This window comes from Nycticebus coucang, chromosome 18, assembly GCF_027406575.1.
Source record: "Nycticebus coucang isolate mNycCou1 chromosome 18, mNycCou1.pri, whole genome shotgun sequence".
Classification (NCBI taxonomy): domain Eukaryota; kingdom Metazoa; phylum Chordata; class Mammalia; order Primates; family Lorisidae; genus Nycticebus; species Nycticebus coucang.
In genome coordinates, this window is record NC_069797.1 from 63,543,549 (window position 1) to 63,570,513 (window position 26,965).

Below are 26,965 nucleotides of genomic sequence, written 5' to 3' on the forward strand. Positions count from 1 at the left end.
AAGGACAGCAGAGTGGCTTCTTGCCTGTGCAGTAGTAAAGATAAAATGTCATTCCAGACTTCCTGCTCAGGTCAGCCAGGACAGTTCTGCTGCTGTAGAAGCAGCAGTTCAAACTGGCTTCCAAACTCAGAATAGAGTTGACTCTGACATGTTTTATGCCAAATGTTGTCTATTGGATTTTTTCTCCCCATTTATAGTATATTTAAATAATTTTAACTTTTAGAAAGCCTATTTATTAAATGCTTTATATGTCAGCTGTTATAATCTGATAAAAATCTCCAAAAATAATGTTTTTTCTTTTTCTTCTCTTCCTTTCCTTCTCTAAAAACAAATCTTTTTAATGAGCAATTTTATGGATTTACTTTTAAAGCATTTCATTTTACATAAAAAATTTTATTATAGGTTGGTTTTTCTATTAATTCCCTTGAATTCACCTATTATCTATAAAGTGTTCATTAAACATTACAGCATTAATTAATTCTGACAGAATTATTTCAAAAAATTAAATTTCACCAGTGGGTGGCACCTGTGGCTCAGTGAGTAGGGCGCCGGTCCCACATGCCAAGGGTGGGGGGTTCAAACCTAGCCCCCGCCAAACTGCAACAAAAAAATAGCCGGGCGTTGTGGTGGGCGCCTGTAGTCCCAGCTGCTTGGGAGGCTGAGGCAAGAGAATCGCGTAAGCCCAAGGGTTACAGGTTGCTGTGAGCCATGTGATGTCATGGCACTCTACCCGAGGATGGTGCAGTGAGGCTCTGTCTCTACAAAAAAAAAAAAAAATTTCACCAGTATAATTTCACAGTAACAGTAGCATTATAAGGTGGGAATACATGTTTCCCTGTTACTGGTGTTGATAGGGGATGAGGATGTACACAAGGCATTGTTGCTATAGCCACCTTCTTCAAAATAGCCTGGTAAGACAAAAGTTAATTTGTTACTTGTTTATTATTTAAATGTGTCTGAAACGTGAATTGTACATACAATGCAATTATTCATTCACTGACAAGCATTTATTGAGCATATACCACATGCCAGGCACTGTTCAGAGTGCTGAAATATTGTAAATGAGCAAAGATTCTCACCCTTGTGAAACTTACATTCTAGTTGAGAAAAGTAAAATAAACATAATCAATAAAAATTTATATAATATGCTAGAAGGTGGCATATGCTGTGGGAAAAAGTAAAAGTGGGATCAGCAGTATCTGAAGGAAGATAATATGAACATCGTTGAATTCGAGTAATTATTATAATGATGTCTATTAAGCATTAAGCCGCCAAGGCAATAGGATGAGGATAGAGCGGTATAGATTACTAAATCTAAGTAGGACTAGTCTGAAGTTCAGTTCTACACTGAGCTTTACATGCAGGGCATTCTCATTTACTCAGAACGGGCAGAGTGATCAAAGATGAATCAGGCATTGCCTCTTGCCCTCAAGAACCTACTGCAATCAATTTTGGAAGACAGACAAATAAACATACAACTAGCTGGATAACACAAGTTCTAGATAGCAGTATACGTATACCTATGTAGTTGCTGAAAGGGGGGAACAGTTAATTCTGACTAGGAAATTGATCAAAGAAGCAAAGAAAATGTAGCCTTAGCAAAGTTTTGACAAAGGAAAAGATAACACAGTATGACAAAGACTTTTTCTCAGAAAATAACTTCCAAATGGAAAAAAATTCAAGTGACTATGAGCAAGCATGCAAAGAGGTTTAAGTAGCAGAACGAAGGGCACAGCTAATAGAATTTTGTGTCTCCTACCTGATCTTTCCAATATTTGTCTCACAGGTTTAATTAATGTATTTTAAGGGATAAGAATTTTGAAAACGATGCATCAGAGAAAAACTGAAAATAGGACTAATGAGAATAATTCTTTAATTAAAAAGGCAGTAGAAAGTGATTTGTATGATTTGATAAAGGAAATAGTGATAAGGTGGGACTGCAAATTAGTATAACCTCTATGGAGGACAGTATGGAAATTCCTCAAAGAAATAAATGTACACCTACCCCCCAATATAGCAATCCCACTGCTGGGTATCTGCCCACAGAAAAAGTAGTCATTTTATTAAAAAGAAAAAAAAAAGACACCAACACTTAAATGTTTATTGCAGCACAATTCAGAGTTGCAAAGATGTGGAACAAACCTCAGTGCCCATTAGTTTATGAGTGGATAAAGAAAATGTGGTACATAAATACTCAACCAGAAAAAGAAATGAAATAATGTTGTTGTGAGAAACTTGGGTGGGACTGGAGATGATTATCCTGAGTGAAATGTCTCGGGAAAGGAAAACCGGACATCACATGACCAGACATCACATGTTCTCACTAATAAGTGGGTGCTAAATAATTGGTACACCCCTGCAAAAAGATATGTAAAGAACACTGGAAACCAAAAAGGGGAGAGAGTGGGAGGTGAGGTGTGGGATTAAAAGTTAGGTATTGGGGTAGGTACATGAACACTATTCTAGTAACAGACACACCAAAACCCCTGACTTGGATGTAACAAAAACATCTGTACCCCTTTAATATTTCAATATAAAAAATTAAAAAAGAAAATAGTGATAGATTCAGAAATAACAAAAAAAAATAATTAATTGCTAAAACAAGATAAAGAATGATAGCTTCAGATAACACCAACCATAATTTTATTGCAGTCCCTGACTAAAGCCATATTTCCCCATTTACCTATTACTCATCCGAATCCAGGCTCCAGAGCTATCAGAGCTATTGTGCTTGATACGGCTTTTTCTTAGTTCTGTTTACCTATGAGTATTTGGATTTGCGAAGGAATGAACTATTCATTCAGCTCAGTAATGGCAATATTTTCTTTTTCTTCTAATGTTATCTGGCTCAAATTGAGAAATATGCTCATTTTAGACTATATTTACCCTATTTCTTGGTTTTGTGAAATAAATCAAAATGATAAAATTAATGTTCATTTTCCTAGGAGTTTCAGTGGGAAAGATTAGTAATAACTTGTTTAGTCCACACTAACTTTATATTTTACAAAATTTGCAAATTTTTATTAATACAAGAATTGAACATACAAAACTAATAACTTATTTTAAGTATCATTCTAGTCCTATAGTTTTAATAAACATTCTCTTACATACCATCTGCTACATTCTTTAGTAAAATGTTTGCCCACTCATCTTCCTTCCTATAGACTGATTAGAAACCATGATAAAGGGCGGCGCCTGTGGCTCAGTCGGTAAGGCCCCGGCTCCATGTACCGAGGGTGGTAGGTTCAAACCCGGCCCCGGCTGAACTGCAACCAAAAAATAGCCGGGTTTTGTGGTGGGCGCCTGAGGTCCCAGCTGCTCGGGAGGCTGAGGCAAGAGAATCGCTTAAACCCAGGAGTTGGAGGTTGCTGTGAGCTGTGTGATGCCATGGCACTCTACTGAGGGCCATAAAGTGAGACTCTGTCTCTACAAAAAAAAAAAAGAAACCATGATAAAAGTATTGTTATGATACATTTACAGTGCTGACATTTTTTACTAGCAGTTTTGTTATATTTGTTGAATGAATGAATAAATGAAAAAATTAACAAATTTCACTACTCAAGGTCAGTTACCATAATCCACCTCCAGGTAAGGTTGGAGATACAACTTTACTTACCATCAGCATGTTTGTTTCCTTATGCTGAGAGAATTCTAAGCTATCTCCTCATCTAATTTTGCTTCTTAATTTCTGTTAAAGAGCTCATTTAGGGTACATGTGAAATTACTAGGTGTAGAATATAAATGTCTTAACACAATAACTAAGAAAATGCCATGAAGACTATGCTAACCAGTTTGATGAAAACATTTCAAATTATATATAAAACCAGCACATGTACCCCATGATTGCATGAATGTACACAGCTATGATTTTACCAACTGTTAGGTAAAGTAGCACACATCCATTGGATTATAAAGTCTTCAAGGCAGAGGACCGTGTAATCTCAATACATGGAGAGACTGAGGCAGGAGATCACTAGAGGCTGGAGTTTAGAAACTAGCCTGTGCAACACAGCAAGATCCCGTCTCTTTAAAATATTGTTTTTAAATTAGCTGGACATAATGGCACTTGCTTGTATCCTAGCTACTCAGAAAGCTGAGATGGGAGGATCTATTGAGCCCAGGAGTTTGAGGGTGCAATGAACTATAGTCATACCACTGCATTCTAGCCTGGACAACAAAGCAAGACTTTGTTTTTAAAAAAAAAAAAAAGAAGAAGAAGAAAGAAAGAACTTCTCTTTTATTGTTTTGCTGTCATTGCAGCTTTCATGATTCAGGCATTCAAAAACAAAATGGCATTTTAAGCTGTTGGACTGGCAGTTTGTTTTTCATTTTAAATCTCAAATCTTTACCATTATTACATTTACAAAGTAAAGTTTTATGTTTCATTTTTTTAGTTTGCTTGTTGCCTTATTTGAATAGGAAATACTGAATTTCTCTGTTTAAGGTTATAGAACCTCTTAGCAAATACAAATTTATAATGTCCTGTCTTAAAATAGCAAGTGAAATGAAGGCTTAAAATTTTTTTAAAAAGCCATTTATGTGTTTTTTAAACTACTTATACATGTGCATTTTGTGCTGAAGTAAATCCTGATTCCAAAGTTTAAGGCATGCAGACTCTGAAGTTTCCTAGACTTAGATATTCTAATTGAACTTTTCTTTCTTGTCAGCTACCAGCTCTGCCCACTTGGAGGACCTTGCTTACCTGGATGAGCAGAGACATACACCTTTGAGAACTTCTCTTCGAATGCCAAGGCAGAGTATGGGCGGTGTTCGCACACAGCAGGATTTAAGAGGTTAGAATCGCTGGAGGGCTTTAGGGATGCCCGGGAACAGATGGAAATGGGAAAAAGCCAAAAAGTTTCCTATTTCAAAAATTACTTAAGCCTTCCTTAGGAAATAAGACAATCCGGGCGAAGCCTGTGGCTCAGAGGAGTAAGGCACCAGCCCCATATGCCGGAGGTGGTGGGTTCAAGCTCAGCCCCAGCCAAAAGCTACAAAAAAAAAAAAAAAAGAAGTAAGACAATCCATTTTACCCCAGAACCAGTTCATTTCTGCTAAGTCTGGAGTAGAAAAATAAACACAAATACATTGTACTCCTTATAGAAATACATATAATTATCAACAGTTGGAACCATTGATTCCCTGAAATTCTGAGAGGAATATAAAGGGTTGGTGATGACAGGGGAAATAAACGTTTTTCAGATCCTGGATATCAGAAGTGACTATTGCCCAACCTGAGCCCTAGCGGTATTGCAGCTGAATTGTGCTAGTAATAATGTACAGGTTGAGCATCCCTAATGGGGAAATCTGAAGTGTTAAATGCTCCAAAATCCAAAAGTTTTTGAGTGCAAACATATCACCATAAGCGAGGGGTCACACCTGATCTCATGTGAGAAGTGATAGTTAAAACACAGTCAAAACTTTGTTTCATGCATAAAATTATTATAAGTATTATATGAAATTATATTCGGGTTATGAAACATAAATGATAGACTTGGGTTCTTTCTCCAAAGTAATTCATTATGTATATGCAAATATTCCAAAATCAACAATCTGAAATTTAGAACACTTCTAGTTCCAAGCATTTTGATAAGGGATACTCAAACTGTATTTTGCTAAAGAATTTGTTTCATTTCCATTCTAGTGGCCATTTTTAATAACATGCATTACTTTTATTTTCTTGGAGTTTCAGAAAATGCCCACAATCCTGTCCTGACAAGATCTATACAACTTGCCCTTTTCCCATTCAAGTACCTATTTCTTTCTTTCTTTTTTTTTTTTTTTTGAGACAGAGTCTTACTTTGTTGCCCTCAGTAGAGTGCTGTAGCATCACAGCTCACAGCAACCTCTAACTCTTGGGCTCAAGCAATTCTCTTGCCTCAGCCTCCTGAGTAGCTGGGACTACAGGCGTCCACCACAATGCCTAGCTATGTTTTAGAAATGGGGTCTCACTCTTGCTCAGGCTGATATCGAACCCTTCAGCTCAGGCAGTCCACCCGCCTTGGCCTCCTAGAGTGCTAGGATTACAGGTGTGAGCCACCGTGCCTGGCCTAGGCACCTATTTCTTTGTGGCATGCTGCCTGCTTCTACAGCCTGGCACCTGATTTTTTCAAAGATTTTGACTTTGTTATAAGGATAGTCTAGTTAAAGGGCCTGTTACTGGTATCTCTGTGCCTCACGTTTGCTCAAAATGAAGCAAACCCCATCTCTGATAGCATTAACAGATACTCTGCTTTCTCTAGTATCTTAACATTCCATATTTCTACATCAGGTGCATTTTTTATTTTATAGATTATATATTTTTTGCTTAGCTCTCCTCCTTTTTTTACTTAGCTTTCATCCTGCTTGCCATTTCTTCAGTTTGCCATATATCAGTTGTTTGGTATATGAAACTGTGTATTTACTGTCCAAAATCTGGAATTATGGCAAGCACTAGTTTAGATTGATTATATCCAAAGATTAGCTAAATTTATTTAAAAGGCCAAATTATTTATGTCAAGACCAGAATCCACAGCCATAATAAAGAAGATTGAGGCCAAGCACAGTGGCTCATTCCTATATTGCCAAGTACCTTGGGAGGTGAAGCCAGAGGTTAAGACCAGCCTGAGCACCACAGTCAGACCCTGTCCCAAAAAAAAAAAAAAAGCTAGGAATGGTGGTATGTGCCTATAATCCCAGCTACTTGGTAGACTGAGGTGGGAGGATCACTTGAGCCCAAGAGTTTGAGACTGCAGTGAGCTGTGATCATGGTACTGCACTCCAGCCTGAGTGACAGAACAGTACTCTGTCTCAAAAAACAAAAAAGCTTCCTTTCGGCCAGAGACGCCATCTTCCAGTAATTCACCAAAATGACAAACACAAAGGCAAAGAGGAGAGGCCCCCGATACATGTTCTCTAGGCCTTTTAGAAAACATGGAGTTGTTCCTTTGGCCACATATATACCAATCTACAAGAAAGGTGATATTGTAGACATCAAGGGAATGGGTATTGTTCAAAAAAGGCATGCCACACAAATGTCACCATGGCAAAACTGGAAGAGTCTACAGTGTTACCCAGAATGCTGTTGGCATTGTTGTAAACAAACAAAGTTAAGGGCAAGATCCTTGCCAAGAGGATTATCGTATTGAGCATATTAAGTGCTCTAAGAGCCGAGATAGCTTCCTGAAACTTGTGAAGGAAAATGATCAGGGAAGCCAAAGAGAAAGGTACCTGGGTTCAACTGAAGCGCCAGCCTGCGCCACCCAGAGAAGCCCACTTTGTGAGAACTAACGGAAAGGAGCCTGAGCTCCTGGAACCCATTCCCTGTGAATTCATGGCATAATAAGCATGTAACATAGCACACAGGAGTACCAGTGGACCCATGTTCTTGGATGCAAGAACCTATTTATTCCCCATGAGCTCATGGCATAATAGGTGTATAGCATAGCACACAGGATAACCAATAGCCCCCATGTAACAGTGATACAAGGTGCTGGAACCTGTTTCCCATGAATTCAAAAGTCAATCAAAACTTTGTCACATTCAATGGCAAGGCGCCTCCCTGAGCTACTGGAACCTCTTCCCTATGAATTCATGGCATGGTAGATAGAAATAATAGCGTAAAAATGTTTCTTGTTCATTCACTACAAGTGTGATTTTTTTCCCCAAAGAAGTATTAAAGCAAATTTTAATGTGTCCTAAAAAAAAAAAAAAAAAAAAAGATTGAACTAAGGATCTGTACAGACCTTCAGACTTGATTGAAAATCTGCCACATTGGCATCCTCTTGCATCTCATCTCTGAAAAACATACTGCTCTTGTTGATTTTATTTTCTACTTTGTTCATCATTGAATCATAGATGTTATACTATGTAGAAAACAAAATTGAGAAAGTTCAGCTGTATAATTTTGGGGAATCCTTCATGTTTAGTTCTATTAATATGTGTTAGCTGTTACCTGCTTCTAGTATCTAATTGTGTAATGAAGACTGTGACAGATACATTCTGATGAGCTTGGTAATTACACACAGATACCAGTCCTATCTAGGATATAATAAAGATCTTTTCCATTTTCTTGTGCTTCAGCCTAAACATTCAGTGAAACAACAAAGGTATATCCACAGATTTTTCCAAAGAATACCTACATCTTTAGGAAGCCCTCTGCCTGAATAATGCATTTCTAACAAGACTAAATTATTATCCCTTGCAAATAGTGTCTCAACTTACTGTTTACATTAATACTTAAAGCTGGAGTTTGTCTATTGATGAAGGTGATATTAGAGTTTCACTTCCTTGTGGCTATTATTTTTTAATAACTTTCCTTTTAATGATCTAAATGATTGGAACATGCCATCCAGGTAGGTACGTTGTTTCATAGGAGACAGAGTGTTTATTTAGCAATATTAGCATATTTTAATTTAGAACTTAGATGCCTTGGACAATAGTTTTCACTCAAAATGTAGCATATTATCTTGATTCACGTTTACAGTTGAATTGTATGGCTTACGGTATGATTTAAAACACACAGTTAATAAAAGAAAGCAAACTTATTGGACAGATAGACTTCCCTTATGTTTATTTCTGCAGACCCGCTTGGCAACCTTTATAATTTGTGATTTTTATATCTAAAACATTGTACTTTATTTTAGAAAAAGAATCAGATGTGTTTTCCTGGCATAATTTTTAAAAACATGTCACATTATACTAATTTTATTTAAAAGAATATATAAATTATGGTCCTATTTCATTTTTTCCTCTGATTATAATTGAAGTAAAACTGTTTTGCCCCCTAAAAAGTGATAAAGTGATTGAAAACTATCTTTAGTGTACATGAAGGCATACTTTTTCACTTTAGAGTTATATCCTTCCACATTTTGAAGTGTTACTCCAACAAGTTCTATAAAATAGTTTTTTAATCACAACTCTAATTTTAAATGAGCCTGAGTCTTTTATGGTAGTTCATGATCATGTACATTGTAGTATACCTAACAAGTACTAAGTTTATTGACTTCTAAGTATAGAGACTGTCTAAAATAACAAATGGATATATGTCTAAAGAGCACTTAAGGAGGCATGTCTTTATTGAGAGTTCCATATAGGCAGAGTCTTGCACTATTCTGTTAAGAGCAGCGTTTCTCAAACTTTTTGGTCTCAGCACCCCTTTATACTCTTAAAAAATTATTCAGGACCCTAAAAAGCTTTTATTTATATGAGTTAAGTTGATATTTACCGTGTTAGAAATGAAAACTAGTATGTTAAATTAATATTAGAAGGCAAATAACCACTTAGTATCATAAAACTAGTTTTGACTTTGCAAATCCCCAAAACATATTTGAGAACCTCCAGCAGTCCCCAAACCACAAGCTTTAAAAACTACTGGCTTATAGCCGGGCGTTGTGGCGGGCGCCTGTAGTCCCAGCTACTCGGGAGGCTGAGGCAGGAGAATTGTTTGAGCCCAGGAGTTGGAGGTTGCTGTGAGCTGTGTGATGCCACAGCACTCTACCGAGGACCATAAAGTGAGACTCTATCTCTACAAAAAAAAAAAAAAAACAAAAAACTACTGGCTTAGAGGATACCATTATAATTTAAGTTTTATGCCTCAAGGACCATACAGTCAGAGATAAAAAACAAGTATAGTTGGAGAGCTGGTTAGAACCATGAACATGGTTTAAGAGTTTAAGTATAATTCATTCATTTAACCGTTGTCCTAATAGTAACTGCAATTGTTTGATCATAATAGTAGTCTTTTGAATGCTGAAGCAGAATTTTTCACAGTAACATATGAACTAGAATTTGGATCATCAGGTGGGGTATTAACATTAACATTTGCTTCATTAGTAAAAAGTCCTTTTTTTGACTTTTCATGACAGCTGTTTTGAACAACTGCCCTGCCAAAATTGATGTTTCCAGAAACTTAGCCCAACAGTGAGAAGAAGGTCACATTAAGTGCAGTCGTCCAAGATCCCATTTCATCAAATTAATAGATTTCTAACTGTAAACCATGCAAGAGATTGAGCAGCACTGTTAGAGTAGTTACATAAGGTTTGTGCTCTATTGCAGAGTATAGCTGGCTAACCTACACACAAGTACCTCTTCTGGTCCCAAACCGTAATGTCTTTGATGAGCATTAATTTGAATTAATTTAACCTTATTGCAGTTTTTAAGGTTTTAAATGATCTGGGAGTTCATATTTTTTTAATTTAGTCACCAGTGTGTTAATATGGAGTTGTGCTAGCAATTATCTGCCTGAAACCTTTCTCTCTTTCTGACCAGCTTAATGAAATCTCTCATTCCACAGAGAAAGAGAGAAACCAAGTTTGCTGAGTATTAAAGAAAGAAAGAGGTAATTGTTTTTTGTGGATACATGCAATAAATCTTGAATAAAGGAAGATCAGTGGGAGTTAAAATACACAAAGAAAATTCTACTGCCGTGACTTTGAGTAGTAGCTACTTGGGGTAAATTAACAACAAATTATTAATGATAAGACCCTAACCTCCTTGATGTTAAGTTATAATCACACTGTTCCGCTTGAAGAGATTACACATTACTAATTAGAACTTCATTTTTCAATGTATGTTAGTTTCCTTAGGACTTTTACTAAATCTTATTACATAAAAGGCCATTCAGAAGCTTCATGTTTGGTTATTAGCTTCTTTAATATAGACACTAGGTTGGAGGGCATATGTGCAAATGATAGTTTGATTCATTGGAAGAATTCATGTGAAATGGCCCTGCTACAGTTAACTTGTTTTTGTCAAAGCAGCAAATTTAATTTTTATCAAATGAAATCATTGCTTCACACCATTTATGAGTCCCTTACTTTTCTGAAACAATAAATCCTTTATGAAGATGACTAAGATGCATGTCATGAAACTAAATGCTCTTGCATTAGCCCACTGACTCACACATCCCTAAGGCTGCTTAGTCATCCTGATCATTGCCTGGCTAGCGCTCACATTTACAAGGGAACATTGCCACCAGTCTTTTCCATCTCATTGTTCATTATTTTATTTTTACAAGTAAGATTAAATTTCTCTCTTCTTAGGTAAATTTAAAATCCAGAAATAAGACTGGATGCATATAACTGCCTATATATAAATATTAGATGGATAGGTTAGAAGCATTAGTTGTATGAGTTGTTCCCTTCACCCCCAACTAACTCTTTGGCAAAATACCTGAAAATTTGAAAAAGTAGTACTCAACCCAGAAGTCTTTGAATGTCTGCTGGAAACTACTTTTTGATTTTGGAGTTGTCCAGCTATAGTTTGTTTGTTTGAGACAGAGTTTCACTATGTCACCCTCAGTAGAGTGCTGTGGCGTTACAGCTCATAGCCACCTCAAACTCCTGGGCTCAAGTGATTCTCTTGCCTCAGCCTCCCAAGTAGCTGGTACTACAGGCACCTGCCACAGTGCCCGGCTATTTTGTTGTTGTTGTTGTTATTGTTTGGCAGGCCCAAGCTAGGTTCGAACCCACCAGCTCCGGTGTATGTGGCTGGCACCCTAGCTGCTGAGCTACAGGTGCCGAGCTCTAGCTATAGTTTGTTAAAGTAGTTCCAGATAGATGTATAAATCTGATTTTTATTTAAACCACTCTTACTACATGTATATAAATTATATCTTAATTCAAAACCACAACCCAGACAGTAGTTAATACACAAGTTTCCCCACAAGACCTACAAGAATGAAATAACCTTTGAGAAAGAGAAGAGCCTATAAGCCATGTAATCTTCTCATAGGCACATTTAGACTGCTTGTACTCAATAATGCATCATTTAAAGAAAGACTGTGGAGTAACATGAAAGAAATTCTAATAGTGACATCTAACTCTGCAAGATACATCACTGAAAGTATTTTTAAATGCCTAACTTCAATAAAGGAAAACAACATATTAAAAAGGCAATTTGATGTTTTGATCTAAATTAGACTTAAAGAATCAGCTTCCCAACTATCTTTTTTTATCATTATTTTCCCCAAAGTCACTAAGTCTAGTAACCATAATGCTAACAAATTTACTTAGATAACATTTTGCAAAACATTTTTTAATTTAGCAGAATGACATTAAGTTTTCTGGTCTTATATATGAAATGCTTTTGTTTTGAGACAGAGTCTCTCTTTGATGTCTTTGGTAGAATGCTGTGGCATCATAGCTCACAGCAACCTCCAACTCTTGGGCTCAAGTGATCCTCTTGCCTCAGCCTCCCAAGTAGCTGGGACTACAGGCACCCACCACAATGCCTGGCTATTTTTAGAGATGGGGGTTCACTCTTCCTCAGGCTGGTCTCAAACTCCTGAGCTCAAGCAGTACACCCACTTTGGCCTCCCAGAGTGCTAGGATTATAGGCATGAGCCACCGCGCCCTACTGTGAAAGACCTTTTTTTAGGAATAAGTTCCCCAGACACTCATAAAATTTTAGAACTGGAGAATTTCATCTGCAAGGCCATACCTATTTTAAGTGAAAGAGCGTTCACTTAAAAATATTTCATCTTAAATTTCAAGTAATTAAAATAGCCAGTTTCTCAAAAATAAATGTTATAGCTCACATTTAGAACAGCTATCTAGAACACAAAATTCAAAAACTATGTTGGCATAGTTACAAATTTTTTGTCAAATGTTTTATATTTTTAAAGTTTTACTGTTGAACACAGTGGGTTTTTTGTGACAGTGTCCCACTCTGTCATTTGGGGTAAAGTACAATGACATCACCATAGCTTACTGTAACCTCAAACTCCTGGGCTCAAGCCATCTTCCTGCCTCAGCCTCCTGAGTAGCAGTGACTGCCCACTGTACCATCATGCCCCATTACTTTTCTTTTTAAGAGACAGGGTCTTGCTATATTGCCCAGGGTAGTGTTGACTTGCAAGCCTGAAGAGATCCTCCTGTCTCACCCTCTTAAAGTGTTGGATTGCAGGCATGAGCCTTCACACCTGGTGTTTTTAAAAGGAAACTCATACTTTGTTTCTTAGGAAAACACTCCCTTATTTATTTGAGACAGAGTTTCACTTTATTGCCCTCGCTAGAGTGCTGTTGTGTCACAGCTCATAGCAACCTCAGACTCTTAGGCTTAAGCTATTCTCTTTCTTCAGCCTCCCGAGTAGCTGGGACTACAGGCACCTGCCACAACGCCCTGCTATTTTTTGTTGCAGTTTGGCCCGGAGCCAGGTTCGAACCTGCCACCCTCAGTCTATGGGGCCAGCACTCTACCCATTGAGCCACAGACATCGCCCAACTCTCCCTTTTTTAAACTTTTTTTTTCTATGTCTTACAAGTAATGTAAAGGTTTAGATTGTTTTTCAAAAGGTTTGAATCTTCAATTCTAGAGAGTTTTTTCAGAGACCCTGTTTTTGCAAAAGATTATGAAGAATGGGGGGAAATGAAGTGGCAAAGGGGTTCTGTGAGGAAGCAAGTGAAATAACATTTGAGTCATCTTTAGTTTATATTCATTATAGCTCAGTTTCCATTTGTTCAAAATCTGATTCACATAAAGCTCTTTTTAAGCCAGAAGAATCTTAAAAGTTCTCATCCAATTCTGTTGTTTTACATTTGCTGAAACTGCCTCTGAAAGGAGTTAATTTACTTGCCCAAAGTAGCACAGAAATAAACCCCGAGCTAGAATACAAATATTCTCTTTCTTTTACTCATCTCCATGCTTCTCTGTTACACTCTCAGATTCCAGAGATTTGCCAAATCTCAGGGTGAAGTATATTCTTCTGTCTAGATAGTTAAAATAAAAACTAAACCCCAGATGTTTTTGTAATTGTTAGGTTAAAACAAAACAAAACAGTCTTGTTTCAGAATTCTATTTATGTATAGATCTAATGTCCATATACACTTTCAAGTAAATATATTACCTCAGTTATTGAAAAAAATCTGCTAATAGTTAAGCTTGATCCCTTTCCTCCTCTTTTTTAAAGAATTGCTTTTAAGAGTCCTTGCCAATTATTATCTAATGTATGATGAATATCTTTCCTTGCTTATTCTCTTTTACTTGTTTTTTTTTTTTTCCTTTTTTCCTTTCACTAAAAAAGCCTTGTTTATATATGTCTGTTTCTATTTATTAGCAGAAAATCTGATAGGGTTAGAAGAATTGCTGGATAGAGTTTATATAATACAGATACACAGGAGCATGTGTCTGTGCCGAACGCCTCTGAGACTTCACTGGGTCTTTTTACCTTAACACCTATAAATAAATAGTTGTACTGGCTGTGCTATAAGAAATCATTGCTAAGAATTAAAAAATCAGCTGAAAATCTTCCTGTTAGAATTAGTGAGGTAACAATCATCTGGCGTCTTTGGCTTGACAGAAGAATAAGTACTTTTCAAAAGCATTTTGGAAGCCACAATAAAAACAACATGACTGAATTCCAGCTTTGTTAAGGGTGGAATTGCTTGGTCGGACTAAGCCTTCCATAGGTAACAATTATAAAATATAAACAAAATACAAAAAATAATTATTGAAGGCCCTGGAGAGTGACAAGAAGCAGATGAAGTGGGAAATAAGTTTATTATAGGGACCAAAACCAGTGTATTTTCAAATTTGTGGCTTTTTGCTTGAGTGTTCTTTCCGGTCTATTGATGGTTTCAAGTGGCAAAAAGCCACAACTTTGCTTGTTTGGAATATCAAAGGATATGGCAAAACACTGGAAAAGTTAGCAAGAAGATTCTAGAAGAAAGGAAACTGCAGAGGAGGTAGATCCCAAAATGTACAAATAAACTTTGCCCAAGATCCTTGGATGACTATTGAATCATATACAGAGGGTACCAAAAATATATATATACACATTTTTGTTTGTTTGTTTTTTTATTTATTTTTGTTTTTTTTGTAGAGACAGAGTCTCACTGTACCGCCCTCGGGTAGAGTGCCGTGGCGTCACACGGCTCACAGCAACCTCTAACTCTTGGGCTTACACGATTCTCTTGCCTCAGCCTCCCGAGCAGCTGGGACTACAGGAGCCCGCCACAACGCCCGGCTATTTTTTTGTTGTTGCAGTTTCGCCGGGGCTGGGTTTGAACTCGCCTCAGCATATGGGGCTGGCGCCCTGGAAAAAACTGGCCGGCTGCGGTGGCTCATGTGTATGTAATCCTAGCATTCTGGAAGGCTGAGGTGGGTAGATTCCTTGAGTTTAGGAGTTTGAGACCAGCTTCAATAAGAGTGAGACCCCACATGCACACTAAAATTGAAACAATTAACCAGGCATGGTGGCAGGCACCTATACTCCCAGTTACTTGGGAGGCTGAGGCAAGAGGATCACTTGAACTTGAGGAATTTGAGGTTACTGTGAGCTATGACGCTATAGCACTCTAGCCTGGAGCTACAGAGTGAAGACTGTCTAAAATAAAATGAGAGAGAGAGAGAGGAAAAAACTACATTAAATTTGTAATAACTCAAGTCACATTCGACTTCTGCAATTACTAGAGGTGTTCAACGTGATTTGCGTTCATCTTTTGTTATTAGTCTATATTGAATATTAATATGTAATATATAAATAATATATAAATTTTTCCTTTCTTAAAATGTGTATACATTTTTTGGTACCCTCTGTATGTGTATAAGAAGTCTCAATAAATTGTGCCCCCCAAAAAGAAGCATTCCAGAGGCTGAAAGAACTCAGAGATTTTCAGCTGCTGCTTATCCCAGATAAGAATGAGTTAACATGAACAAAAATCAGCATACTTGAGAGTAGCATAACAATTCAGAGCCTCTAAAATGTTTCAAAAACCCAGTGTAGTGGGTTGAACAATGTTCCTCCCCCAAATTCACGTCTACCCAGAACCTAAGAATGTCATCTTATGTGGAAACAAGGCCTTTGCACAGCTGTGTCAGCCTGCAGGAGAAGGTGGCAGTCTCCACAGAAGTTAAAGTTTTTCGTAATTTTCACTTGTTGGAAGAACCTAGAGGGACAAAAAAGTAACAGGCCCAACAATTATATGGGGCCTTAAAGATGATGAAGATGTGACACTTACAAGGAGGACGGGTGTGATTATTGGTCCACCAGGAACAAATCATGAAGACAGAAGATATAGCTTGAAAGTAGAATGTGGACCTAAATACCCAGAAACTCCTCTGTTAGTTAGATTTTTAACTTGGAATAAATAATTCTAGCGGGATAGTGAATGCATGGAGCATACTAGTATTAGCAAACTGGCAAAATTCACGTAGCATTGAAGTTGTACTTTAAGAGCTAAAGATGTCCAAAGGAAATATGAAGCTTCCACAGCCACCAGAAGGACAAACAATTTTAGTGATCTCAAATTTGTGTTAAATCAACAACTTACTCATCTTAATGTCTTGATTAAATATCACAAGGCAAAATACACATGAAGTAGAAGAACTCTACCTGGTAAACATGACCTGGACATTTGTAAGAATACCTTATATATGTACACCTATTATGTTTCCATTAACAGGAGGAAAAATGCAGCACAATTTTTTTTCTCTTGTTGAGGCACTGTCATTTTAAACATAAACCTGGAATATTCAAGATAAAATTCAGATTTATAAGATAAAAGTGTAAAGAGAGGTGTCAGATGGCAGTGGAAGCATGTGTGTTTCTGAAAAGTGAAAATCTCAAGAGATTTTGAAAAACAGAAACGGCATGCTTTGTCTCTTGCTTAGTGAAAGAGCTGTAGTTGAAATTGTTTAAAGTAGCAGGTACAATGAACACTGTCACAAATTGTGTTAATGTTTGAAGCAGTGTTGGTGCTGACTACTCATAGTATCAAAAATATGTTCAGGATTGTTTTGATACCTATTTATAATAAAAAGAAAATGTTGGATGTGGTTGATGAGTTTTTGTTAAAAGCTGTCCCTGTGTGTTACATGTTTGTTTATAGTGTTTGTTTATCAAACCATACATTTAAGTTTAAGGGAAGTCAACAAAATGGAAATAGGTGTACGGATATGTGATTTTGAGATTATAGTTAGTCTTAAAATGTAAATAAAATGGGGAACATGAAAAAATTTAAATGAGGTCATAATGGATACAAGTAGGCCCTAAAAAGACAAAAAGCCACACAGAACTACCGGAGGAAGAAGCCCTTGTGAAGCTGGAGTCAGAGACTGGAGTGATGCAGTGGATGCAGCCACAAGCCAATTTCCGGGAGCCACCAGAAGCTATAAAAGAGGCAAGATTCCCTGAATCTCAGAAGGAGAGTAGCTCTGGAAACACCCTGATTTTGTTCTTCTAGCCTGCTGAATTGTGAGAGAATAAATTTTGATTATTTTAAATTTTAAGCCAGGAAGGTAAGAGCAGAAATTAGTGGAGTAGGAAATAGACAAACATTAACAATAATTTACACGGCCAAAATTTAGTTCTTTGAAAAGACAAAATGTATAAACCCTTACTAAGACTGCTTAAGAAAAAAAGGAGAAAACACAAATAACTAATATCAGCAATGAAAAGGATATCACGACACATTCTACAGATAGCATAAAAAGAAAATGTAAAGAAATATCCCAATAACTCCAGCAACTTAGATGAAAATAACAAATTTCTTGAAAAGTACTACTTACCAAGATTAACACAAGCTGAAATAAAATATTTGAGAGCCTATCTTTTCTTTAAGAAATTGAGTTTGTGGCTCAGTGCCTATAGCTCAAGCAGCTAAGGTGCCAGCCACATACTCCAGAGCTAGCCCGTTCAATTACAGCCTGGGCCTGCCAAACAGCAATGACAAATACAAACAAAAAATAGCCAATTGTTGTGGTGGAAGCCTGTAGTCCCAGCTACTTGGGAGGCTGAGGCAAGAAAATTGCTTAAGCCCAAGAGTTAGAGGTTGCTGTGAGCTGTGATGCCATGGCACTCTCCCAGGGTGACAACTTGAGGCCCTGTCTTCAAAAAAAAAAAAATACAAAGAAACTGCAAACTGAAATCCAGAGTGGTTGTAGCATTCTGTTTTCTCTCCTTCCATGTATAAAACTGCCAGTTCCTCTGCACTCTTGCCAATGCAAAAAAGTGGTCAGTCTTTTTAATTAAAAAAATTCGGCTTGGCACTCTACCCAGGGTGACAGCTTGAGGCTCTGTCTCAAAAAAAAAAAAAAAAAAATTCTAGGCAGCTCCTGTAGCACAGTGGTTATGGCACTGGCCACATACACTGGAGCTGGTGGGTTCAAACGCAGCCTGGGCCAGCTAAACAACCATGACAACTGCAATGAAAAAAAAAAAATAGATGGGCATTGTGTCAGGCACCTGTAGTCCCAGCTACTTGGGAGGCTGAGGCAAGAGAATCGCTTAAGCCCCGGAGTTGGAGGTTGCTGTGAGCTGTGTGAGGCCATGGCACTCTACTGAGGGTGACATAGTGAGACTCTGTCTCTACAAAAAAAAAAAAAAAAAAAAAGTTATATAATTTGCATATAAGTCCTTTATTAGATACATGCTTTGCAGATATTTTTCCTAGTTTATGGCTTGTCTATTTAATTCTCTGAACAGTGTCTTTTGAAAAACAGACATATTTGTAAGTCAAACTTGGGGATTTACATCTTTGAAGAATTGTTCTTTTGGTGTTGGGTCTCAAAGGTTACAAATATTTTCTCCTGTGCTTTCTTCTAGAAATTTTATAATTTTAGGTTTTACATTTAGGCCTGTGATTGATTTTTGAGTCAATTTTTATATATGGTTCAAGATACATATCAAAGGGGTTTTTTGTTTTTTTTGGTTTTGTTTTTGTTGTTGTTTTTGGTGAGCAGGGGTACGGAGGAATATGGATAACCAATGGTACAACTGTTCTTGTAACATTTGTTGTAAAGAGCAATTCTTGATCTACTGGATTTCTTTTGTACCTTTGTCAAAAATCGTCATCTATATATGTGTGAGACTATGGGTTTCTGTCCTATTTATTTTTCTATCTTGATGCTAAATAACACACTTTTTTTTTTTTTTATTGTTGGGGATTCATTGAGGGTACAATAAGACAAGTTACACTGATTGCAATTGTTAGGTAAAGTCCCTCTTGCAATCATGTCTTGCCCCCATAAAGTGTGACACATACCCAGGCCCCACCCCCCTCCCTCCTTCCCTCTTTCTGTTCCCCCCCCATAACCATAATTGCCATTAATTGTCCTCATATCAAAATTGAGTAGATAGGATTCATGCTTCTCCATTCTTGTGATGCTTTACTAAGAATAATGTCTTCCACGTCCATCCAGGTTAATACAAAGGATGTAAAGTCTCCATTTTTTTTAATGGCTGAATAGTATTCCATGGTATACATATACCACAGCTTGTTAATCCATTCCCGGGTTGGTGGGCATTTAGGCTGTTTCCACATTTTGGCGATTGTAAATTGAGCTGCAATAAACAGTCTAGTACAAGTGTCCTTATGATAAAAGGATTTTTTTCCTTCTGGGAAGATGCCCAGTAATGGGATTGCAGGATCAAATGGGAGGTCTAGCTTGAGTGCTTTGAGGTTTCTCCATACTTCCTTCCAGAAAGGTTGTACTAGTTTGCAGTCCCACCAGCAGTGTAAAAGTGTTCCCTTCTCTCCACATCCATGCCAGCATCTGCAGTTTTGAGATTTTGTGATGTGGGCCATTCTCACTGGGGTTAGATGATATCTGAGGGTTGTTTTGATTTGCATTTCTCTAATATATAGAGATGATGAACATTTTTTCATGTGTTTGTCAGCCATTCGTCTGTCGTCTTTAGAGAACGTTCTATTCATGTCTCTTGCCCATTGATATATGGGATTGTTGGCTTTTTTCATGTGGATTAGTTTGAGTTCTCTATAGATCCTAGTTATCAAGCTTTTGTCTGATTGAAACTATGCAAATATCCTTTCCCATTGTGTAGGTTGTCTCTTTGCTTTGGTTATTGTCTCCTTAGCTGTACAGAAGCTTTTCAGTTTAATGAAGTCCCATTTGTTTATTTTTGTTGTTGTTGCAATTGCCATGGCAGTCTTCTTCATGAAGTCTTTCCCCAGGCCAATATCTTCCAGTGTTTTTCCTATGCTTTCTTGGAGGATTTTTATTGTTTCATGCCTTAAATTTAAGTCCTTTATCCATCTTGAATCAATTTTTGTGAGTGGGGAAAGGCGTGGGTCCAGTTTCAGTCTTTTACATGTAGACATCCAGTTCTCCCAATACCATTTATTGAATAGGGAGTCTTTCACCCAAGGTATGTTCTTGTTTGGTTTATCAAAGATTAGGTGGTTGTAAAATGTTAGTTTCATTTCTTGGTTTTCAATTCGATTCCAAGTGTCTATGTCTCTATTTTTGTGCCAGTACCATGCTGTCTTGAGCACTATGGCTTTGTAGTACAGATTAAAATCTGGTATGCTGATGCCCCCAGCTTTGTTTTTGTTACAGAGAACTGCCTTAGCTATACAGGGTTTTTTCTGGTTCCATACAAAACGCAGAATCATTTTTTCCAAATCTTGAAAGTACGATGTTGATATTTTGATAGGAATGGCATTGAATAGGTAGATTGCTTTGGGAAGTATAGACATTTTAACAATGTTGATTCTGCCCATCCATGAGCATGGTATGTTCTTCCATTTGTTAATATCCTCTGCTATTTCCTTTCTGAGGATTTCATAGTTTTCTTTATAGAGGTCCTTCACCTCCTTCATTAGGTATATTCCTAGGTATTTCATTTTCTTTGAAACTATGGTGAAGGGAGTTGTGTCCTTAATTAGCTTCTCATCTTGACTGTTATTGGTGTACACAAAGGCTACTGACTTGTGGACATTGATTTTATATCCTGAAACATTACTGTATTTTTTGATGACTTCTAGGAGTCTTGTGGTTGAGTCTTTGGGGTTCTCTAAGTATAAGATCATGTCGTCAGCAAAGAGGGAGAGTTTGACCTCCTCTGCTCCCATTTGGATTCCCTTGATTTCCTTGTCTTGCCTAATTGTATTTGCTAGAACTTCCAGCACTACGTTGAATAGTAAAGGTGACAGAGGACAACCTTGTCTGGTTCCAGTTCTAAGAGGAAAAGCTTTCAGTTTTACTCCATTCAGTAAAATATTGGCTGTGGGTTTGTCATAGATAGCTTCAATCAGTTTTAGAAATGTGCCACCTGTGCCTATACTCTTCAGTGTTCTAATTAGAAAAGGATGCTGGATTTTATCAAATGCTTTTTCTGCATCTATTGAGAGGATCATGTGATCTTTATTTTTGCCTCTGTTAATATGGTGGATAACGTTTATAGACTTGCGTATGTTAAACCAGCCTTGCATCCCTGGGATGAAGCCTACTTGATCATGATGAATGACTTTTTTGATGATAAGCTGTAATCTATTGGCTAGGATTTTGTTGAGAATTTTTGCATCTATATTCATGAGTGAGATTGGTCTGAAATTCTCCTTTTTGTTTGGGTCTTTTCCTGGTTTTGGTATCAGGGTGATGTTTGCTTCATAGAATGTGTTGGGGAAGAGTCCTTCTTTCTCAGTTTTTTGGAATAATTTCTGCAGTACAGGAATAAGCTCTTCCTTGAAGGTTTGATAGAATTCTGGAGTGAAGCCATCTGGACCAGGGCATTTTTTGGTTGGAAGATTTTTTATTGTTTCTTTGATCTCGGTGCTTGAAATTGGTCTGTTCAGGAGCTCTATTTCTTCCTGGCTGAGTCTAGGGAGAGGGTGTGATTCCAAATATTGATCCATTTCTTTCACATTGTCAAATTTCTGGGCATAGAGTTTCTGGTAGTATTCAGAGATGATCTCTTGTATCTCTGTGGGATCAGTTGTTATTTCCCCTTTATCATTCCTGATTGAGGTTACTATAGATTTTACTTTTCTATTCCTCATTAGTCTGGCAATGGTTTATCTATTTTATTTATTTTTTCAAAAAACCAACTCCTTGTTTCATTAATTTTCTGAATGATTCTTTTGTTTTCAATTTCATTGATCTCTGATTTGATTTTGGATATTTCTTTTCTTCTACTGAGTTTAGGCTTAGATCGTTCTTCTTTTTCCAATTCCATAAGATCTCTTGTGAGATTGTTGAGGCGCTCTCTTTCTGTTTTTCGAATGTAGGCATCTAAAGCGATGAATTTTCCTCTCAAAACTGCTTTTGCAGTATCCCACAGGTTTTGGTAGTTTGTGTCTTCATTGTTGTTATGCTCAAGGAAGTTAATGATTTCCTGTTTTATTTCTTCCTGCACCCATCTGTTATTCGACAGAAGATTGTTTAATTTCCATGCCTTTGGGTGGGGTGGAGCATTTTTGTTAGAGTTGAGTTCCACCTTTAGTGCCTTATGGTCTGAGAAGATACAAGGTAAAATTTCAATTCTTTTGATTCTGTTGATATTTGTTTTGTGTCCCAGGATATGATCAATTTTGGAGAATGTTCCATGGGGTGATGAGAAGAATGTATATTCTTTATCTTTGGGATGGAGTGTTGTATATGCGTCTATCAAGCACAGTTGTTCTAGGGTCTCATTTAAATCTTTTATATCCTTGTTTAATTTCTGTTTAGAGGATCTGTCCAGCTCTGTAAGAGGAGTGTTAAGGTTCCCCTGTTATTATGGTATTATCAGATATCATATTGCTCAGACTAAGGTCTGTTTCAAGAATCTGGGAGCATTTAAATTGGGTGCATAAATATTTAGAATTGAAATGTCTTCTTGTTGTATTTTTCCCTTGACCAATATAAAGTGACCATCTTTGTCTTTTTTGACTTTAGTTGCTTTAAATCCACATGTATCTGAAAATAAGATTGCAACTGCTCTTTTCTTCTGAATTCCATTTGCCTGAAAAATTGTCTTCCAACCCTTGACTCGGAGCTTTAATTTGTCTTTTGAAGCCAGGTGTGTTTCTTGCAGACAGCAAATGGATGACTTGTGTTTTTTAATCCAGTCAACCAATCTATGTCTCTTCAGTGGGGAATTCAAGCCATTAACCTTTATTGAGATAATTGATAAGTGTGGTAGTATTCTATTCGTCTTATTTTGTGAGAGTCCATTGCTTAGTTTTATCTTTTGCATCAGTGTGGAGGTTAGGTTCTGTCCTTTAATTTCTGAGTTCTTACTTTGCTGCTGATCCATTGTGGTGGTCAGTGTGCAGAACAGGTTGAAGTATTTCCTGTAGAGCTGGTCTTGTTGTGGCGAATTTCCTCAATGTTTGTATATCCGTAAATGATTTGATTTCTCCATCAATTTTGAAGCTTAGCTTAGCAGGGTACAGAATTCTCGGCTGGAAATTGTTCTTTAGATGACCATTGTCTTCTTGCTTGGAAAATTTCATTAGAGAAGTTTGCGGTCACTCTGATGGATTTGCCCCTGTAGGTCAACTGGCGCTTACTCCTGGCAGCTTGCAGAATCTTTTCTTTTGTCTTGACTTTGGACAGGTTCATCACAATGTGTCTTGGAGAAGCTCGGTTAGAGTTGAGGCGACCTGGGGTCCGATAGCCCTCTGAAAGCAGTGTGTCAGAATCTTTGGTGATATTTGGGAAATTTTCTTTTATAATATTCTCTAGTATGGCTTCCATTCCTCTGGGGCATTCTTCTTCCCCTTCTGGAATTCCTATAACTCATATGTTGGAACGCTTCATAAAGTCCCATAATTCTGACAGTGAACGTTCTGCTTTCTCTCTCTTCTGCCTCTTTTACTATCTGAGTTATCTCAAAAACTTTGTCTTCTACCTCTGAAATTCTTTCTTCTGCATGGTCTAACCTGTTGCTGATACTTTCCATTGCATCTTTAAGTTCCCTGATTGACTGTTTTATTTCCTTCAGCTCTGCTATATCCTTTTTATATTCTTCATATCGTTCATCTCTTATTTGATTCTGTTTTTGAATTTCCTTTTGGTTATTTTCCACTTTATTAGCAGTTTCCTTCATTGTTTCCATCGTTTCTTTCATTGTTTTCAACATGTGTATTCTAAATTCCCTTTCTGTCATTCGTAACATTTCTTTATAGGTGGAATCCTCTGCAGTAGCTACCTCATGGTCCCTTGGTGGGGTTGTTCTGGTCCCTTGGTGGGGTTGTTCTTCATGTTGCCTGGAGTTTTCTGCTGATTCTTCCTCATGAGTGATTTCTTTTATCTGTTTCCTTGCCCTAATTTTCCTTTCACTTCCTCTTTCTCTTTAAGTTCTCGTGCCTGTGGAAGTTGCGGGCGGGTTTAGACGGATTGAACACACGCGACCACTTGCCGGTTTTCCACTGTTTTAGTCCTCCTCTTGGGGTTCAGAAGTCTCTCGCTGACTCCCTGTATCCTCTCAGGGGTGATGATAGGCAGATTCCAGCAGCCAGAGATGCCTGAAGTCCTATCTCCCCAGACTCACGGTGCGCAGATGCAAGGAAGCTGTTACTCGGCTGCCATCTTGCTCCGCCTCTTAACACACTTTCTTGGTTACTTCAGCTTTGTAATATATCTTGATATTAGGTCATGTTAACCTTCCACTATTGTTCTTTTTTAGAGTTGTTTCAGCTCTTCTCGATTCTTTGCAATTATAAATTTCTATGGAAAATTTCACTAGAATTTTCTAGGAGACTTCATTGAATATGTAGACCAATTTTGGGAGGAAATTGACATATGATCAGTATTAAAACTTCCAACCCACACAGTTTGTCTCTCCATTCATTTAGAATCTAATCTAATCTCAACCTGTGGGTCCCAACCCCTTTAGGGGTCGCCTAAGACCATCGGAAAACACATATTTCCAATGGTCTTAGGATAATAGTAGCAAAATTACAGTTATGAAGTAGCAACGAAAATAATTTTATGACTGGGGGTCACCACAACATGAGGAACTGTATTGAAGGGTCACAGCATTAGGAAGGTTGAGAACCACTGATTTAGATCGTCCTTAATTTCTATCAGGAGTGTTTTCTAGTTTTCAATGACATGTTAAAATCTTTTGTCACATTTATCCTTCAGTGTTTTATATTTCTCATGCTATTATAAATAGTATTCTTTTTATGTTAATATCCAGTAGTCCATTGCCTATATAGAAGTAAAATTGATTTACATCCTCAAGGCTTTCTAAATTCACCTATTAGTTAAGCCTTAGAATAGATTTAATAAGATTTTAAAATATAGTCTTGTAAGTAAATATAATCTTACATCTTCCTTGCCTCTGACTAGAATTTAGTACAATGTTGAATAAAAAAGAGAGAGCAAGCACTGTGGGAGGCCAAGGCAGGTGGATTGCCTGAGCTCATGAGTTCAAGACCAGTCTGAGCCAGAGCAAAAACTCCTCTCTAAAAATAGCCTAGTGTGGTGGTGGGTGCCTGTAGTCCCATGAGACTACTTGGGAGGCTGAGGCGAGAGAATCACTGAAGCCCAAGAGTTTGAGGTTGCTATCAGCTGTGATGCCAGGACACTCTACCCAGGGTGACAAAGTAAAACTGTCTCAAAAAAAACAGAGAGCAGAAATCCTTGCCTTGTTCTTGATCTTAAGAGGAAAGCATTTAGTCTTTCATCATTAGATATCTTATGTTCTCAGTGGATTGAAGAAGTTCCCTACTATTATTAATTTGCTGAGAAGTTTTTTTCAGTCAGGAACTTATATTGGATTTTGTCTGTTCTTCTACATTATGGAAATAATCTTTTATTTATTTTTTGTGAATTACTGATTGATTTTTTATGTTAAATTAACTTTGCATTCCTAAGAAGAAACCCACTTAGGTGTATGTTACTTTTAATATATTGAATTTGCTACAATTTTGTATATACATTTTTGCATCTATGATTATGAGAGAGACTGGTTTGTAGGGTTTTTTTGTGTTTTTCTGGTTTTAATAACATGGTAATTGGAAAATATTCCCTCTTCAGTTTTTTAAAAGACTTCACATAACATTGATATCATTCCTTTCTTACATGATTGGTAGAATTTGCTCATCAAGCCTTAAGGACCTGGATTTTTCTTTATGGAAAGGTTTTATCAAATTACTATGGTAGATATTATATAAGCATGTAAGGTTATTCAGGCTACGTGTTTCTTATTTATTGAGCTTTGTTAGTTTCTTTTAAAAAATGTGTCAATTTCATTCAAGCTGTTGAACTTTTATTCATAATATTCCCCTACCCTTTTAATAATCTGTAGTCATGTTACCATTCTCATTCTTTTTTTTTTTGAGACAGAGCCTCAAGCTGTCACCCTGGATAGAGTGCTGTGGCATCACAGTTCACAGCAACCTCCAACTCCTGGGTTTAAGCAATTCTCCTGCCTCAGCCTCCCAAGTAGCTGGGACCACAGGTGCCCGCCACAACGCCTGGCTATTTTTTGGTTGTAGTTATCATTGTTGTTTGGCAGGCCCGGGCTGGATTCAAACCCGCCACCTCTGGTGTATGTGGCTGGTGCCTTAGCCACTCGAGCTACAGGCACTGAGCCACTATTCTCATTCTTAATATTGGTATTTTGTCTTCTCTCTTTTTTCCTGATTGTTCTGCCTAGAAGTTTATCTACTTTATTAATATTATTAAATCTTTTATTTTCATTGATAATTTTCTTTTGTTTTCCTATTTTGTTTCATTTATTACCTCTGATTTTTATTATTTCCTTTTTTTCTCCATCCTTTAAGCTTTTTTTTCCTTTTCTAATTTATTACAGCAGGAGATGAGATTATTTGAGACCTTTCTTTTCTCATATAGGCATTTAACACTGTAAATTCCCCTGTAAGTGCTGCTTTAACTGCATTTCCCAGATTTTTTTTTTTTTCCCAGTTTTTGGCCAAAGCCAGGTTTGAACCTGCCACCTCTGGTATACGGGGCTGGCATCCTACTCCTTGAGCCACAAGCACCACCCCATTTCACAGATTTTGATGACTTGTGTTTCAATTCAAAATACCATCAAAGGCTCAGTGGCCATAGCTCAGTGTTTATGGTGCCACCCACATACACAGGGGCTGGCGGGTTCAAACCTGGCCCAGGCCTACTAAATAACAATGACAACTACAACAACAACAATAAAAATAGCAGGGCATTGTAGTGGGTGCCTGTAGTCCCAGCCACTTGGGAGGCTGAGGCAGGAGAATCTCTTAAGCCCAAGAGTTTGAGGTTGCTGTGAGCTTACAGCGCAGCACTCTACTGAGGGTAACATAGTGAGACT

The 26,965-nt window shown here is 37.4% G+C and overlaps 1 protein-coding gene and 1 pseudogene across 7 annotated transcripts in view; both read left to right on the forward strand.

The window, feature by feature from the left end:
• Window positions 1–26,965, forward strand: part of TANC2 (tetratricopeptide repeat, ankyrin repeat and coiled-coil containing 2) — a 382,898-nt gene that overhangs the window by 200,145 nt on the left and 155,788 nt on the right. For all 7 annotated transcript variants that reach the window (XM_053567902.1, XM_053567904.1, XM_053567905.1 and 4 more), the window contains one exon: window positions 4,668–4,793. In XM_053567902.1, the coding sequence (XP_053423877.1) occupies window positions 4,668–4,793 (126 nt within the window). The remainder of the gene's footprint in view (window positions 1–4,667; window positions 4,794–26,965) is intronic.
• Window positions 15,731–16,237, forward strand: LOC128570186 (ubiquitin-conjugating enzyme E2 variant 2-like; annotated as a pseudogene).